The 13,122-nt window shown below is 42.3% G+C and overlaps 2 protein-coding genes across 2 annotated transcripts in view; one reads left to right on the plus strand and one right to left on the minus strand.

The window, feature by feature from the left end:
• Positions 1–226: 226 nt before the first annotated feature.
• LOC307246514 (E3 ubiquitin-protein ligase TRIM39-like) lies at positions 227–1,846 on the plus strand (the record flags this gene model as incomplete). The annotated part of the gene is made up of 1 exon (XM_080022455.1): positions 227–1,846. One exon carries the CDS (start codon positions 227–229, stop codon positions 1,844–1,846), a length of 1,620 nt encoding a protein of 539 aa, XP_079878581.1.
• Positions 1,847–8,906: 7,060 nt separating this feature from the next.
• pnpla3 (patatin-like phospholipase domain containing 3) overlaps positions 8,907–13,122 on the minus strand; it is a 21,480-nt gene continuing 17,264 nt past the window's right edge. The window contains exons 8-9 of the mRNA XM_080022461.1: positions 10,516–10,623; positions 8,907–9,530 (exon numbers count right to left, since the gene is read on the minus strand). Of these exons, the coding sequence (XP_079878587.1) occupies positions 9,305–9,530; positions 10,516–10,623 (334 nt within the window). The 3' untranslated portion in view covers positions 8,907–9,304. The remainder of the gene's footprint in view (positions 9,531–10,515; positions 10,624–13,122) is intronic.

The following is a 13,122-nucleotide window of genomic DNA, read 5'->3' on the forward strand; positions in this document are numbered from 1 at the left end:
TTAACTGAGGGGCTGCGTAAAGCACCTGTACCAAGTACCTGCAGTATAAGATAATGTTTTTTTTCTAACTGTGAATCATGCAAAGCTACTCTTGTGGAATCCGAGAATTAAATGTAGAAATGGAAATTAGCAAAATAGGCCCCACTTTAGAGAAAAGAGTAGAATGTTGTCCCCTTATAGTTGAATTTTGTTTTTATTTTGGCTGAACGTTGTCTTCTCTCTAGGAATGGCCCCTCCCAACATTCTCCTGTCCGAAGAGAATTTCTCATGTTCCATCTGTCTGGACGTGTTCACCAGTCCAGTAACCTTACCATGTGGACACAACTTCTGCAAAGCCTGTATTACAACACACTGGGATGGGGAAGTCCAGTACCGATGTCCTATGTGTAAATGGCTATTCCACACTAAACTTGAATTACAGGTCAACACCTTCATATCAGAGATGGTTACTCAGTTCAAAAAGTCTCAACAAGTGAGAGTTGAGTGTGTTGAACCTGGAGAAGTTCCATGTGATGTCTGTACTGGGACCAAGCAGAAGGCCCTGAAGTCCTGTCTAGAGTGTGTAGCCTCGTACTGTGACACCCACATTGAGCCCCATCACAGAGTACCAGGCCTGAGAAGACACAAGCTGATCCACCCTGTGCCAAATCTGGAAGACAAGGTGTGTAAGAAGCACGGTCGACCTCTGGAGCTGTTCTGCAAGACAGAACACACCTGTGTTTGTCAATTCTGCACAGAGTCAGACCACAAGTTCCATCCTGTTGTTCCTGTAGAGGAGGAATATGGAGTGAAGATGGCTCAGCTGGGGAAGACAGAGTCTGAAGTTGAGCAGATGATCCAGGAGAGACAACGAAAGATTGAGGAGATAAAACTCTCAGTCGAGCTCAGAAGTGACGACGCCGACAGAGAGGAAGCCTCTGGTGCACAGGTCTTCACTGCTCTGATGCTCAGCATCGAAAAGTGTCAGGCTGAGCACAGTGAGAAGATCCAAGAGAAACTGAAATCCATAAAGAAAGACGCTGATGGCCTCATCAGAGAGTTAGAACAGGAAATGGACAAACTAACCAATAGGAGCTCAGAGCTGAAGCAGCTCTCACTCACTGAGGATTACCTCCATCTCCTCAAGGGCTTCCAATCCCTAAACAATCCTCCACCCACCAGGGACTGGACAAAGGTGGAGCTCAGTCATCTGTCGTATGCAGGGACCCTGAGGAGAGCCCTGGATCCACTGGAGGAGACACTGAACATGGAGATGGAGAAGCTGCTTGAAGCTGAACTGAAGAGCCTCCAGCAGCATGAAGTAGATCTGACTCTGGATCCTGATACAGCAAATCTTTATCTCATCCTGTCTGAAGATGAGAAACAAGTTTGTCTTGGAAGAAAAAAGGAGGTTCAAGACAACCCTAAGAGATTTTCTAAATGTGCTTGTGTCTTAACAAAGCAGAGCTTCTCTTCTGGAAGATTTTACTTTGAGGTTCAAGTAAAAGAGAAGAATAACTGGACTTTAGGAGTGGCCAGCGAGTCCATCAACAGAAAGGATGACATTAAATTGAGTCCTAAAAATAGCTGCTGGACCATTTGGATGAGAAATGGAAACGAGTACGAGGCTCTTTCAAGACCACGTCTCCTTCTCTCTCTGAGAACCAAGCCCCAGAAGGTGGGGGTATTTGTGGATTATGATGAGGGTCTGGTGTCCTTCTATGATGTGGAGTCCAGGGTTCATATCTACTCTTTTACTGGTTGTACATTTAAGGAACCACTCTACCCATTCTTCAGTCCATGTACCAACGATGGTGGTAAAAACTCCGCCCCCCTGATCATCTCACCTATCAATCAAACAGATTAACATTTTCATTTCAGTTTTCTGGGAGGTCATTTGTAGTAAATGGAGAAAATATTTCATATTAGGTTAGATTGGATATCTGCACTACTACCGTCATTCATCTGCCACTAGATCTGTCCAGTTAAACAGTTAATGGAGAAAATAATTCCAGATTTAATTGTAAAAATATATAATGGAACATCTCTATGCTCTAATAGAAATACATTCCCCTCATTTAAAATTTGACTGATAAAACATTTTATTTTTGTTTAAGCAGCACAGTCAATACAAATTCATGCGTTCTTTTTAAATGACCAGCATCTTAATGAAATAAAGACAAACCGCGAAAGCTCAACATCCTTCTTTGTTCCAATTGACAGAAACAAGTCATCAAGTAAAGGCTTTAAGAGTCTAAAGACAATTCTCCAACAGTGTGTAAAATTCACTCTGCTCTGTATTGTTTATAGTAGCTCCAGGGAATTACTTCTAATGAAGATGCAGATATGTATTTTGGCTATGTAGGGTTTTGATGGTGATATCCTTCACAATCAGGATGATTCAAGATTCAAGATTCAAGATTTTTATTTGTCACATACATATACATACTTCCATACATATATGCAGTGAAATGTAATGCAACGCACCCGGTGATAGCACACAATAAGTCCTAGGAAAAAGTACAAAAATAAAATAAAATAAAAAGTAGAAAATTCCTTTCTAATAGACCGACTAACTGACTCCTAAAACGTAATACAGTAAGTGGAATACTTATAGAATAAGATAAAAAATATATAGAATAAAATACAATAAAAAATAAATTGAAATAAAATGGAATAGGTTGAAGGAATATGGCTATGTATATACAGATATGTGCATTTAAAGTGGCATGTGAATTAAAGTGGCATGTGAATGTGAATAGTGTGAGGTAGTGTTTGGGATAATACAGCACAGTATACAACAGTACGGCGCAGCAATACGGCATCACGAACAACCCTGAACAGTGATACAGTATGCGGTACAGTATGCTACATACAGTACAGTAGGTAGTGGAGCCTAGTGCATGGCTCAGTTAGGACCCCTGGTGAGGTCAGCGTTGACAGTTCTGATGGCTTGAGGGAAGAAACTCCGTCTCAGTCTCTCTGTTCTCGCTGCGTGACTGCGGAGGCGCTTGCCTGACCGCAGCAGCTGAAACAGTCCGTTGTTGGGGTGATGAGGATCCTTCATGATCCTACGGGCTCTGCTACTACACCTCCTGGTGTATAACTCCTGCAAGGGGGGGAGGGTAGTTCCAGTGGTACGTTCAGCTGAACGCACCACCCTCTGCAGGGCCCGCCTGTCCTGGGCAGTACAGTTCCCAAACCAGGCAGTGATGTTGCCTGTCAGGATGCTCTCCACTGCTCCAGAGTAGAAGGACTTGAGGATCCTCACCGAGACCCGGAATTTCCTCAGCTGCCTGAGGTGGTAGAGACGCTGCCTCGCCTTTCTCACCAGAGTGTCTGTATGAACAGTCCATGTTAAGTCCTCTGTGATGTGGACTCCCAGATATCTGAAGCTGCTCACCCTATCGACAGAAGTCCCATTAATCCACAAGGGCGCGTGCGTCCTCGATTGTGATCCACGCCTAAAGTCCACAATCAGCTCCTTGGTTTTGCTGACGTTCAGGTGGAGGCTGTTGTCCTGGCACCAGAGTGACAGGTCAGCCACCTCCTCGCGGTAGGCCTTCTCATCGCAGTCGGTGATCAGGCCCACGACCACGGTGTCGTCAGCAAACTTGATGATGGTGTTGGAGCTGGACCTGGCCACACAGTCATGTGTGTACAGGGAGTACAGTAGGGGGCTGAGGACGCAGCCCTGGGGGGATCCTGTATTCAGGGTGAGGGAGCTTGACATGTACTTCCCCACCTTGACCACCTGGGGGCGGCCTGTGAGGAAGTCCAGGATCCAGGTGCACAGCGGAGCATTCAATCCTAGAGGCCAGCAAGCAGGGATTCTTATTTAAAACTATATTTAACTCAAAATGCCAAAACACACAAAAAATTTCAGAGATTCCGAACAGCAGCAGGGATATATAAACTTGTCCCCTCGCTCTCGCTTACCACACTGCTTTCCCACTTGCCTCATCTGGCCCAGGTCCCTACCAACACCATGAGTGGGGCACCAAGACTTCAACAAACCACTTGTGACAAACATTCACAACATTTACATCTACACAATTCCACTGACCATTATACCAACACAGGTCAAGCAAAACACAAAATAATCCAAGAAATTCCAAACAAAAGCCAAATACAACCAAAAAATAAAAACCACCACCCCCCACTTTTTCTACCAAACTTGGCCTACCCTAAGAGGAGGATTGATGTCAGCTGGATGGGATTGCCATGGAACATGCCCCTGGCAGTAACTCAAAGAGGGAGTATTTGTCCAAAACGACATAAGAAAATAATCTTCCTGTATGTGTGAAAGTATTGTGTATTGTCATCTTAGTGAGGGGGGTGACCTCCAGCTCCCTCCAGCCCCCCCCCCCCCCCCCCCCCACAGGCTCCGGCCACATTGCGAGACAATAAGGCCGCCACCGTGTTCTGTTTCCCTGGCCGGTAGTGAATGGAGAACCGGTATGGTTGAAGGGACCGGGAACCATTGAGTGATTCGGCTATTAGTACCTTTCATCTGCTGCAGCCATTGAAGGCCTTATGGGCCGTTTCCAGGATACACTCCCTCCTATGCAGGTAGTCCTTGACGGTGTTAATGGCTCACTTAATGACCAAACAATCCAGCTCCACTGCAGAGGACCTGGGCTCCCTGGGAAACAGTTTCCTGCTGAGGTATGCCACTGGTTTCCTATCTGTCTCTTTGTAGGAGGATACCATCTATTACCCAGTGGGAAGCATCTGTCTGAACTGTGATGGCTAAATTGAAGTTTGGGCTCTGCAGCACATGTCCCAGCACGGGGCCGCCTTGAGGTCCTGGAAGGCCTGTTCCAGCTCCTCGCCCCACACCAGCTTGGTCTTTGTAGTGCGCGAGACCAGACAAGGGTGCCGACCTAGGAAAGAAATCCCGGATGAAACTCTGGCAGCTTGAGAAATGAGCAAGCAAGCAGGGATTATTTTTCATAACTCTATTTAACTCCAGCCTAAGAGGCTGATTGATGTCAGCTGGATGGCATTGGAACATTCTCCCGGGAGTAACCTCAAAGAGAGTGGTTAGTAGAGGTTCCAAAATAAAAGGACAACATAACAAAATAAACTTCCTGTACCTGTTAATTCTAGTCAATATTTTGTATTGTCACCTTAGTAAGGGGGTGACCTACAGCTCCTTCACAGGACACGTTTTATTTCTATAATGTTTCTACATAATAAATAACAATTGGAATAAATCCTAGATATAGCTGAACCAGCCTTACAGTTTAAATGGTTCAAAGGATTTACAGTGTACAATGTTTTTTTACCTACCAGTCGCTCCTCAAAAACTGGAGGCCTCTGGCCCTCCTCTGCACCCACTACAGGATGTACATCTGGAAGAGCATGAAGAAGGGCTCTCTGGACCTGGCCTTCATGCTGATTGACGTTTTGCAGCTGCATTTTTGATTGATTATTTACTTATTAAGACACTTTTGTTATTTATGTAAACACGAAAAATCTGTTCAATAAAATGCTTTTTTTAAGATGTATTTATAATCTTATATACTGTATACGCAAAAGCGGTAAGAAGGTAGACCCAAAGTAAACATTTTTATTTTTTATAAAAAAATATAAATCTAATTGTAACATAGAAATGTAAATTGAAACAGATGAGCTACTACTGTTTTTTAAATGTAACAGTTGAATTTAAAAAAAATTCTCTGATTGGCAGTTAACCTGCTGCAAACATTAACCTGTTGCAGCACATGCATCACATATTTGACCCGTAACGCGTTGTTTTGGCAAATAAACAACAGACACCATGGCAACCGCATGGCAAAACGTGCATCATCGGTCGGAAAGGGAGAGGGTTTTCATGTTGAGTTTAATGAGGGAGCTAAATATAGTGAAATATCTGGATGGTCGCAAGAACCCAAATGAGGACGTGTGGAAGTGTGGTTGTTTTTTTCCCACGCGATAATGATGACAATATTGCAATAATACTATCCCACTCACCAGGTAAACTCTGTTTTTTTTGGTAATCGCATAACAACCAAATTAAGCTCTTCAGGTTCCTCTCAGCTAGATTCCTGGTGTGCGCCAAGGAGTTACTCTCCAGCAGGGTGTTCTCTTCCTGGGTGTAGGCCTGCCAGAAAGTCATCTGCAGGTAGCTGATGGGGGACTTGCACCAGATCACACACACGTCAAAATAACACTGCACACAACAATTGAGGCGATGAGCAGCCAGCCTAAAATCTGAAAAACCTGTGGTTCCATTTCCAGAGGGAAACTTGTACAACTCCTCCTGACACTCCCGAAACGCAGTGGAGTTGAACTGGAAAAACACCACCGCACCTGCCACGAAGGTCCTCCAGCGGCACAATCTAGATTTTTTCAAGCAGATTCCTGTCAGCAGCTTCCACGTATTTTGTCCTAAGATGTAACCCAAAACGAGGAGTACGGCAACGGGTACCAAGAGAAACATAATGCTCTAGAAGAGGCCACGTGGAAATTCTATTACCGTAATTTCCAGAATATTAAGCACACCTGAATATAAGCCGCACCCACTGAATTTTTTAAAAATATTTATTTTGAACGTAAATAAGCCGCACATGTCTATCAGCCGCAGGTGCCTAGTGGTACATTGAAACAAATGAACTTTACACAGGCTTTAACAAAACACGGCTTGTAACAAAAATAAATAGGCTTTAACGAAACATGGCTTGTAACAAAAATAAAAAAATTAGGGGTAAACACTAGCCTACCGAGAAAGTCATTGGTCACTATCTACCTACCTACCTTTAACTACCTCCTGCGCACTGAACCACTGAAGTCATCTCCTTCGGTGTCGGAGTTGAATAGCCTCAGAATTGCTTCATCCGATGTTGGATCGTTTTCACTGTCGCTCTCGTCACTTTCATCCGGAGGCAAATTCCCCGCTGAGCTCATGCTGCCCTCTTCAACACGCAGCAGTCCAGCCTTTTGAAACCCGTTGATGATAGCGGATTTTTTGACAATGCTCCACCCTGTCAGGACCCACTGGCAGACTCCACGATGGTCCACCTCTAAAATCCTCAAACTTCATTGGCGATTGTTTTGGCTTTCAGTCGGATCTGCATAGTTGAAACACCTCGGCCGTCTGCTCTCTGTGTTGACCCAGTCTTCGAGCTCATTTTTTAGTTCGGTCCATCTGCTTTTCTTCCCTCTGAAAGCTTTTGTTGTCTTTTTGCACCGAGTCAGTTCCTCACGCTGCTGTTTCCAACGTCTTATCATCGACTCATTAAGGCCAAGCTCCCGTGCAGCAGCTCTATTTCCTTTTCCAACAGCCAGATCGATCGCCTTCAACTTGAAAGCTGCATCATATGCATTTCTTTGTGTCTTTGCCATGACGAGGGGGACGAAATGACGACCGTAAATGATGGGAAGTTTGAGCGCACTCGATTTAATCGAAACAGTTACATTGTTTCACCTTAACCTGTTCGGCAATTTCATTGGTCTAATGAAAGCTTCATGCCGCCAAAAAACTGAGCACCGTCACATAATGTGTTTTTTGCTCAGTTTCTTGGCGCCATGAAGCTTGTGAAAGCGGGAAAAATCCATAAATTAGCCGCAAGGTTCAAATCGTGGATAAAAAGTAGCGGCTCATTGTCCGGAAATGATGGTATGTTAAAACTGTAAACGCCAGACGCCAGACGAGTTCTAACATTTCTTTGACTACAGTGGTCTCTTACAGGGTCCAGCAAGACATCCTGTGATCCAGGAAGGTACATTCTGATTGGAGAGCAGATTGTTAACTGGGGGACATAGCACATCAAAGACATCCTCTCTGAAGTAAAGATAACTTATCTGGGGACAGTGAGTGATTGGCTAAATGGTTCCTTGGACTGAAAAGACAATGCCCAGCAGGGGTCGTGAAGCAAACCCTGCTAACACCTCATGGTAACACTTCCGGTGACCCCGTCATCACAGACACCATTCTCTTTGACCATCTGCTATAATAGCATCAACGCAACCAGTTCAAAGTTCAAAACAGACATTTGCCTTCAAAGAAAATATTGTGCAGTCAGTCATTTTCCACCAGAGGTTCCAGCTCAGGGCCGGCCTGAGCATAGGCCATATAGGCGGTTGCCTCAGGCTGCAATCATCCTTGGGAGCGCCATCCCAAGAAGTGTAGAGAGAAAAAAAAAAAAAAGTTTAGAAGCATTTTTAAATATATTTTTACAATACAAACTATAAAGACAAAGAAAAATAAGGCTTTTGGCCACCTCAAATTCCAAATTCCTTAAATGACTGGTTAATAACCTGAAACTGACCTATATAAAAGAGTTACTAGAAACGACTCAATAAAACAAAAATATAATTAAATGGTGAACTTTGCAAAGTCACACTGGGTTTGTTTTATAGTCATATGTCTTGTACCACCAGTGCTTCAGTAATTTTTTATTTATTTTTTTTACAACAAAAAATAATCAAAACAACATCAAACACCTGATATGGACCACACCGGACACCATGTTAAAAGGGGTTTCAACATTATTTTAGTCTTTTTGAAACAGAACATGTAAGTGCATTAAATAACTACTTACATTAAAAATCTAATGATAAGAGACCAAAAATAAAACACAAAACATTCCAGGCAAGACAGGATATGCCTGGTTCAGGTGATGCAGTAATGACAACTTTCATGTGCTCTGTACACCCTAGTCCTGTCAATAACCTGTCAATGATTGTAATATAATATTAAAATGACCATTGATGTCAAATAAAACTTGAAAATTAAAAAAGTTGAGATGTAGGAGAAAGGCACTACGTGGATTCAGTCAAGTAAGTCACTTTGGTCAACGGCGTCTGCTAAATGACACTATATATATATATATATATATATATATATATATATATATATATATATATATATATATATATATATATATATATATATATATATATATATCTCCTGTCAAGGGATGAAGGAGGGAAATTGTTGCACTTAATTACAGTTTGTCAAAGAAAATACTTCCACATTCACCTGAGAAGTACATGCTACAAGTGTGTAACTAATACAGACAAGTAGGTACAGTAGATTTTTTAAGTTTTGGAAAAGGAGAATACTGCTGCAGACAAAAACAGGCCGCAAAACCCTTACAAACCTCCTATTCACAATCCTGAGTGAGCTTGTTAAAATTTAAAAACAGAAAATACTCGGTGGGTGTCCTGGAGTGTTCCGACCTTGAGACATTTCAATGTTCGGAAAAACGCGACACAGACTCGGGCGAATCACCTATCTTCCGGCAATTAAAAAAAATAAATCGCATCATCGACCCTGCGGCTGTCAGGGTTTGGAAGTCCGGGTTTTCCACCTCATTCACTGGTGTGTGGGATCGGGGTCCTTATCATCCCCACAGCCGACTGTGAAGCGGACCCGTCGGGGCAAAGACGGGGGGCTGGGGGCGCTGGGAGGCTGCTGGTCGTGCTGGGAGGTGGAGCTTGGGATATCCCAGTAGTTGGTGTAGAGGTCCAGGGTGGAGAGAGCAGGCCCGGCCAGCTCCATGGACGGGGGCAGGCTCAAACATTTCCTTAGGCTAAGATCGCTGCGGGGGTGAACCACACACAGTTACTTTAGGTGAAAAACACTTTGATTTTGATCAAACATTTTATAAAACATTTTGAAGATTTTTTAATTGAAATTGTGTTGGCCACAACTGTGATAATCAATAACTGTTTAATTAGCAGAACTGAATCATAATTGTGTAATAATTATGGAATTATGTGATACTAGTGCTGTAAGTGTTCAAATCTTCCCTATTCGGAATGGGCTGTATTGTAGGGGGGGGCGGATATACAACAAAAATATCGATACTACTGACACTACGTCCCGTTTTGAAGATCGACTTTAGCGCCAATAGGAGCAATATCAGAAAATAGGGATCAGTTTCTCTCAATAAATTTCCTCTGTTCCTATTGCTTGGTGCCCGTCACTGTGTGGTGAACGCACGTTACGTGAGTGCCCACGCGCAACACCGGCAGAAAAGCGGTGCGCGTCCCCGTTCACCACTTCTCCAAACAAAACCAATAATAACAGTTTGTTTTATGGGATTCTGGCCCTGGTATTATTTGGTATCGCCCACCCCTACTGCACTGTTCAGAACGGGATGCACTGCGGACGTAGGGGACTCAGTTGCAGAACCCTGAAGCCCCACCCTGCTCAGCTCTGTGCAGCAGCAGCGGGGTGGGGCTTCAGGGTTGCTATACAAGCTGTACGCTTGTACGCTTCCTTCAAAAGTTTGCTAATTTGTCACGTGTCTACCCGCAAAGTCTGAAGTATATCGAATGAAGAGTTGTTGAGATAACCGAAGGACAGACAGACAGCGATTCCTCCTTTTATAGTTAGATAAACAAATTATGTCATAAAATAATGATGTAATATTTGTGAAAACAATAATATTAAGCGATGATGTAATAATTGTGTCACATTTATGGCTCGTTGGCTGCTGCCGATCGCCGACGTCCCGATTTTTTCCAAGCATGTTTGAAAACATCAGGACGAAAGACACAAGGTGTTTATTTTTGTTATACCCGTTGGAGCCTGCGGTCCCTCCTTTCCAGGCCTGTCGGTAAACATCCCCAGCGACCCCAAACAGCCAGCGTACGTCGGTTGGCACCTCAGGGATCCACTCCATAAACCTGGCACCAAGCATGGGAGGAGAGATTCCAGATCCAGAATGAAAAAATAAAATAACAATAAATCGGCCCCAGTAAGGCAACCATCTGAATTTGATGATTAGCAACAACCCGAGGTTCAATGAGTGAAATCAGTTTAATTGGTGCATGGCTGGATCAAAAACATGGATGTCCCGTGAAGTTAGTTAAGTAAGCTGGCAAAGCCGCTCACTTACTGTTATTCTCTATATTAGAACTCTATTGTTATATCATATTAATAATAAACGTCAGCTAAAATAGCAATTCTTCCTCATCCCAGAGTTTTTCGAGCTATGGAAATGCGAAATACATCAAATACTTGGGCTATAACTTTGTGGACTAACTAGAAAATCCAATTTCAGAGGCAACATTTTGCTCAAGGGGTTTCTTACTGGAAAATAAGAGTGCAGGAGAGAAATCCGCCACCGTGACCAACATTTCTATCGTGCAACAGCTCCCGCAGTTTGGCACGCAGATACAAAGTTCATACATCACAAGTTATACTCACAAGGAAAAATCTGCCTGCTGGCATTGATGGTTTTGGAGATATGAGCATTAGTTTGTGGGGTGCGCTCTACAATACACATTCATGGAAAACGCTTCATCTCCATGCTCTACATTTTTGAACAGGCCTGTTTCTACCTCCCCTTAACTACCTAAATTCATATCTATTTGGATGAATGATGAACATCAGACTGTTTCTTAACTTCTCCTGCCACTCACAATCAAAAAATGTAAGCTGTGCTATTTAAACCTTTTTGAGATATGGATCCAAATAGCAAGGGACATTGTTTAATGTCTCTCTAACTGATGCACAGGCTCTTGTTGTGGTTAATTATTAACCCCCACAAGAAAATAAACTGATTACATATTATACTTTTTAAAAATGTATGTTATAAAACCCCAAAAAAGGAAAGTAATGAAATAACACAAATTACTTAAGTCTTCAGCAAAAACAGGGCCAAAAAAGAGAACCCAAATAGAGCTAAGACAAAGAAAAGAGGCCAAGGTCATAAACCCATATACAGTATGGCACTAGAAATCTAAGAACCACAGAAAAACCTCCTCCCAAAAAATAGAACATCCCTAGTAACGCAGCTGGTTCACCCCCACAAATACTGCGATTGGTTCTTCAAAAACCACCCCCAAAAAATAGAACATAGATGGTAATAAGACTGTGATTGGCTTCGTGGGACACACCCTCAAGACTGTGATTGGTTCTCGACGCTGAAAGGGGCAGAACATGTAATTGGAGAAGAGTACATCTCGGGATATAAGGAAGCCCAAAAGGTTCGGTTAGTCAGTCTGTTTCTCGGAGCCACTCAAAAGTTTATTGCTGTACTTGATGCTCAGATACACAAACCTTTTTCGCATCAGACTTTGTTCGGTTTTAGTGTTTTCTCTTCCAAGTTTTTTGAGGCCAGAATAGATAGAAATGTCGCCCAGAGATCCAGGGGGATTCTTCCCTGTCTGAAATCCAAATTTATATCAAAATCCGACTTTAAACTTATTTGCAAAATTGGAGATGACCTTGACCTTGAACACAACCGGCAAACATGTTAAAAACGCTTCTAAAAAGTCGTCCTCTGAGCAGTCTTAAGATGGATATGCCTCACCTTATGTATGTCCCGCCTTCCCGGCATGGAAGCAGACCCCAAATGTTGTAATAATCCATGAATGGTGCCGTCATGCAAGTTTTTCATCAGTACAATTAAAAAAAAAAATAAATAAAAGACTGTGCTTTTCTTATGTGCGCCGTGACTGTCTCAGACAGAAAAAGGTGGGACATCCTGTGACTTGCGCCCTCCAGTACGTCCTCACTCAACATTGGTCAAACAGTACCAGAGCAGAACGTTTAATATTTGTCATTGTTTTAGTTTTCATTGTTTTTGATTTCAAATAAACATACATTTGCATAAAGCAAGCATATTCGTCAACTCCCATGTTGATAAGAGTATTAAACACTTGAAAAATATCCCTTTAAGGTACATTTGCGATTAATCGCTTTTAATGATGGACAATCATACGATTAATCGTGATTTACTGGACAATCAACTTGTTGTTTGTTTTTTGTGAATTCTTTTTTTAATTATTATCTTAAGTTCTGGAGACTTGACTTTTACTTACTACATATCAAAGAAAATATAGATATACTTTTTACTCTATTACATTTATAACACAGTCCCATTGATTTCGGGTTTTTTATTTAGAACCGGCTGGATCTATCAAACTGCTCATCAGTGATTCATTAGGTCCATATCTTTGTAAATTACAATGAAATCAACTGTACTATTTTATTTTAAATTGTAATCAGGACCTGCATGAGCATCATTTGCATAAAAAGGTTCAATACTTAAAGAATTATTACAGATTGTTATATCAGGACACTTGATATGACAACTACGTTAACTTTTAATACTACATTCAAGAGCAAGTGCTTGTATATTTTTACTGAAGTACAAAAGTCAATGTGGTACTTTCACT

The sequence above is a fragment of the Zeus faber genome (assembly GCF_960531495.2).
Source record: "Zeus faber genome assembly, chromosome: 21".
In the NCBI taxonomy this organism is placed as follows: Eukaryota; Metazoa; Chordata; class Actinopteri; order Zeiformes; family Zeidae; genus Zeus; species Zeus faber.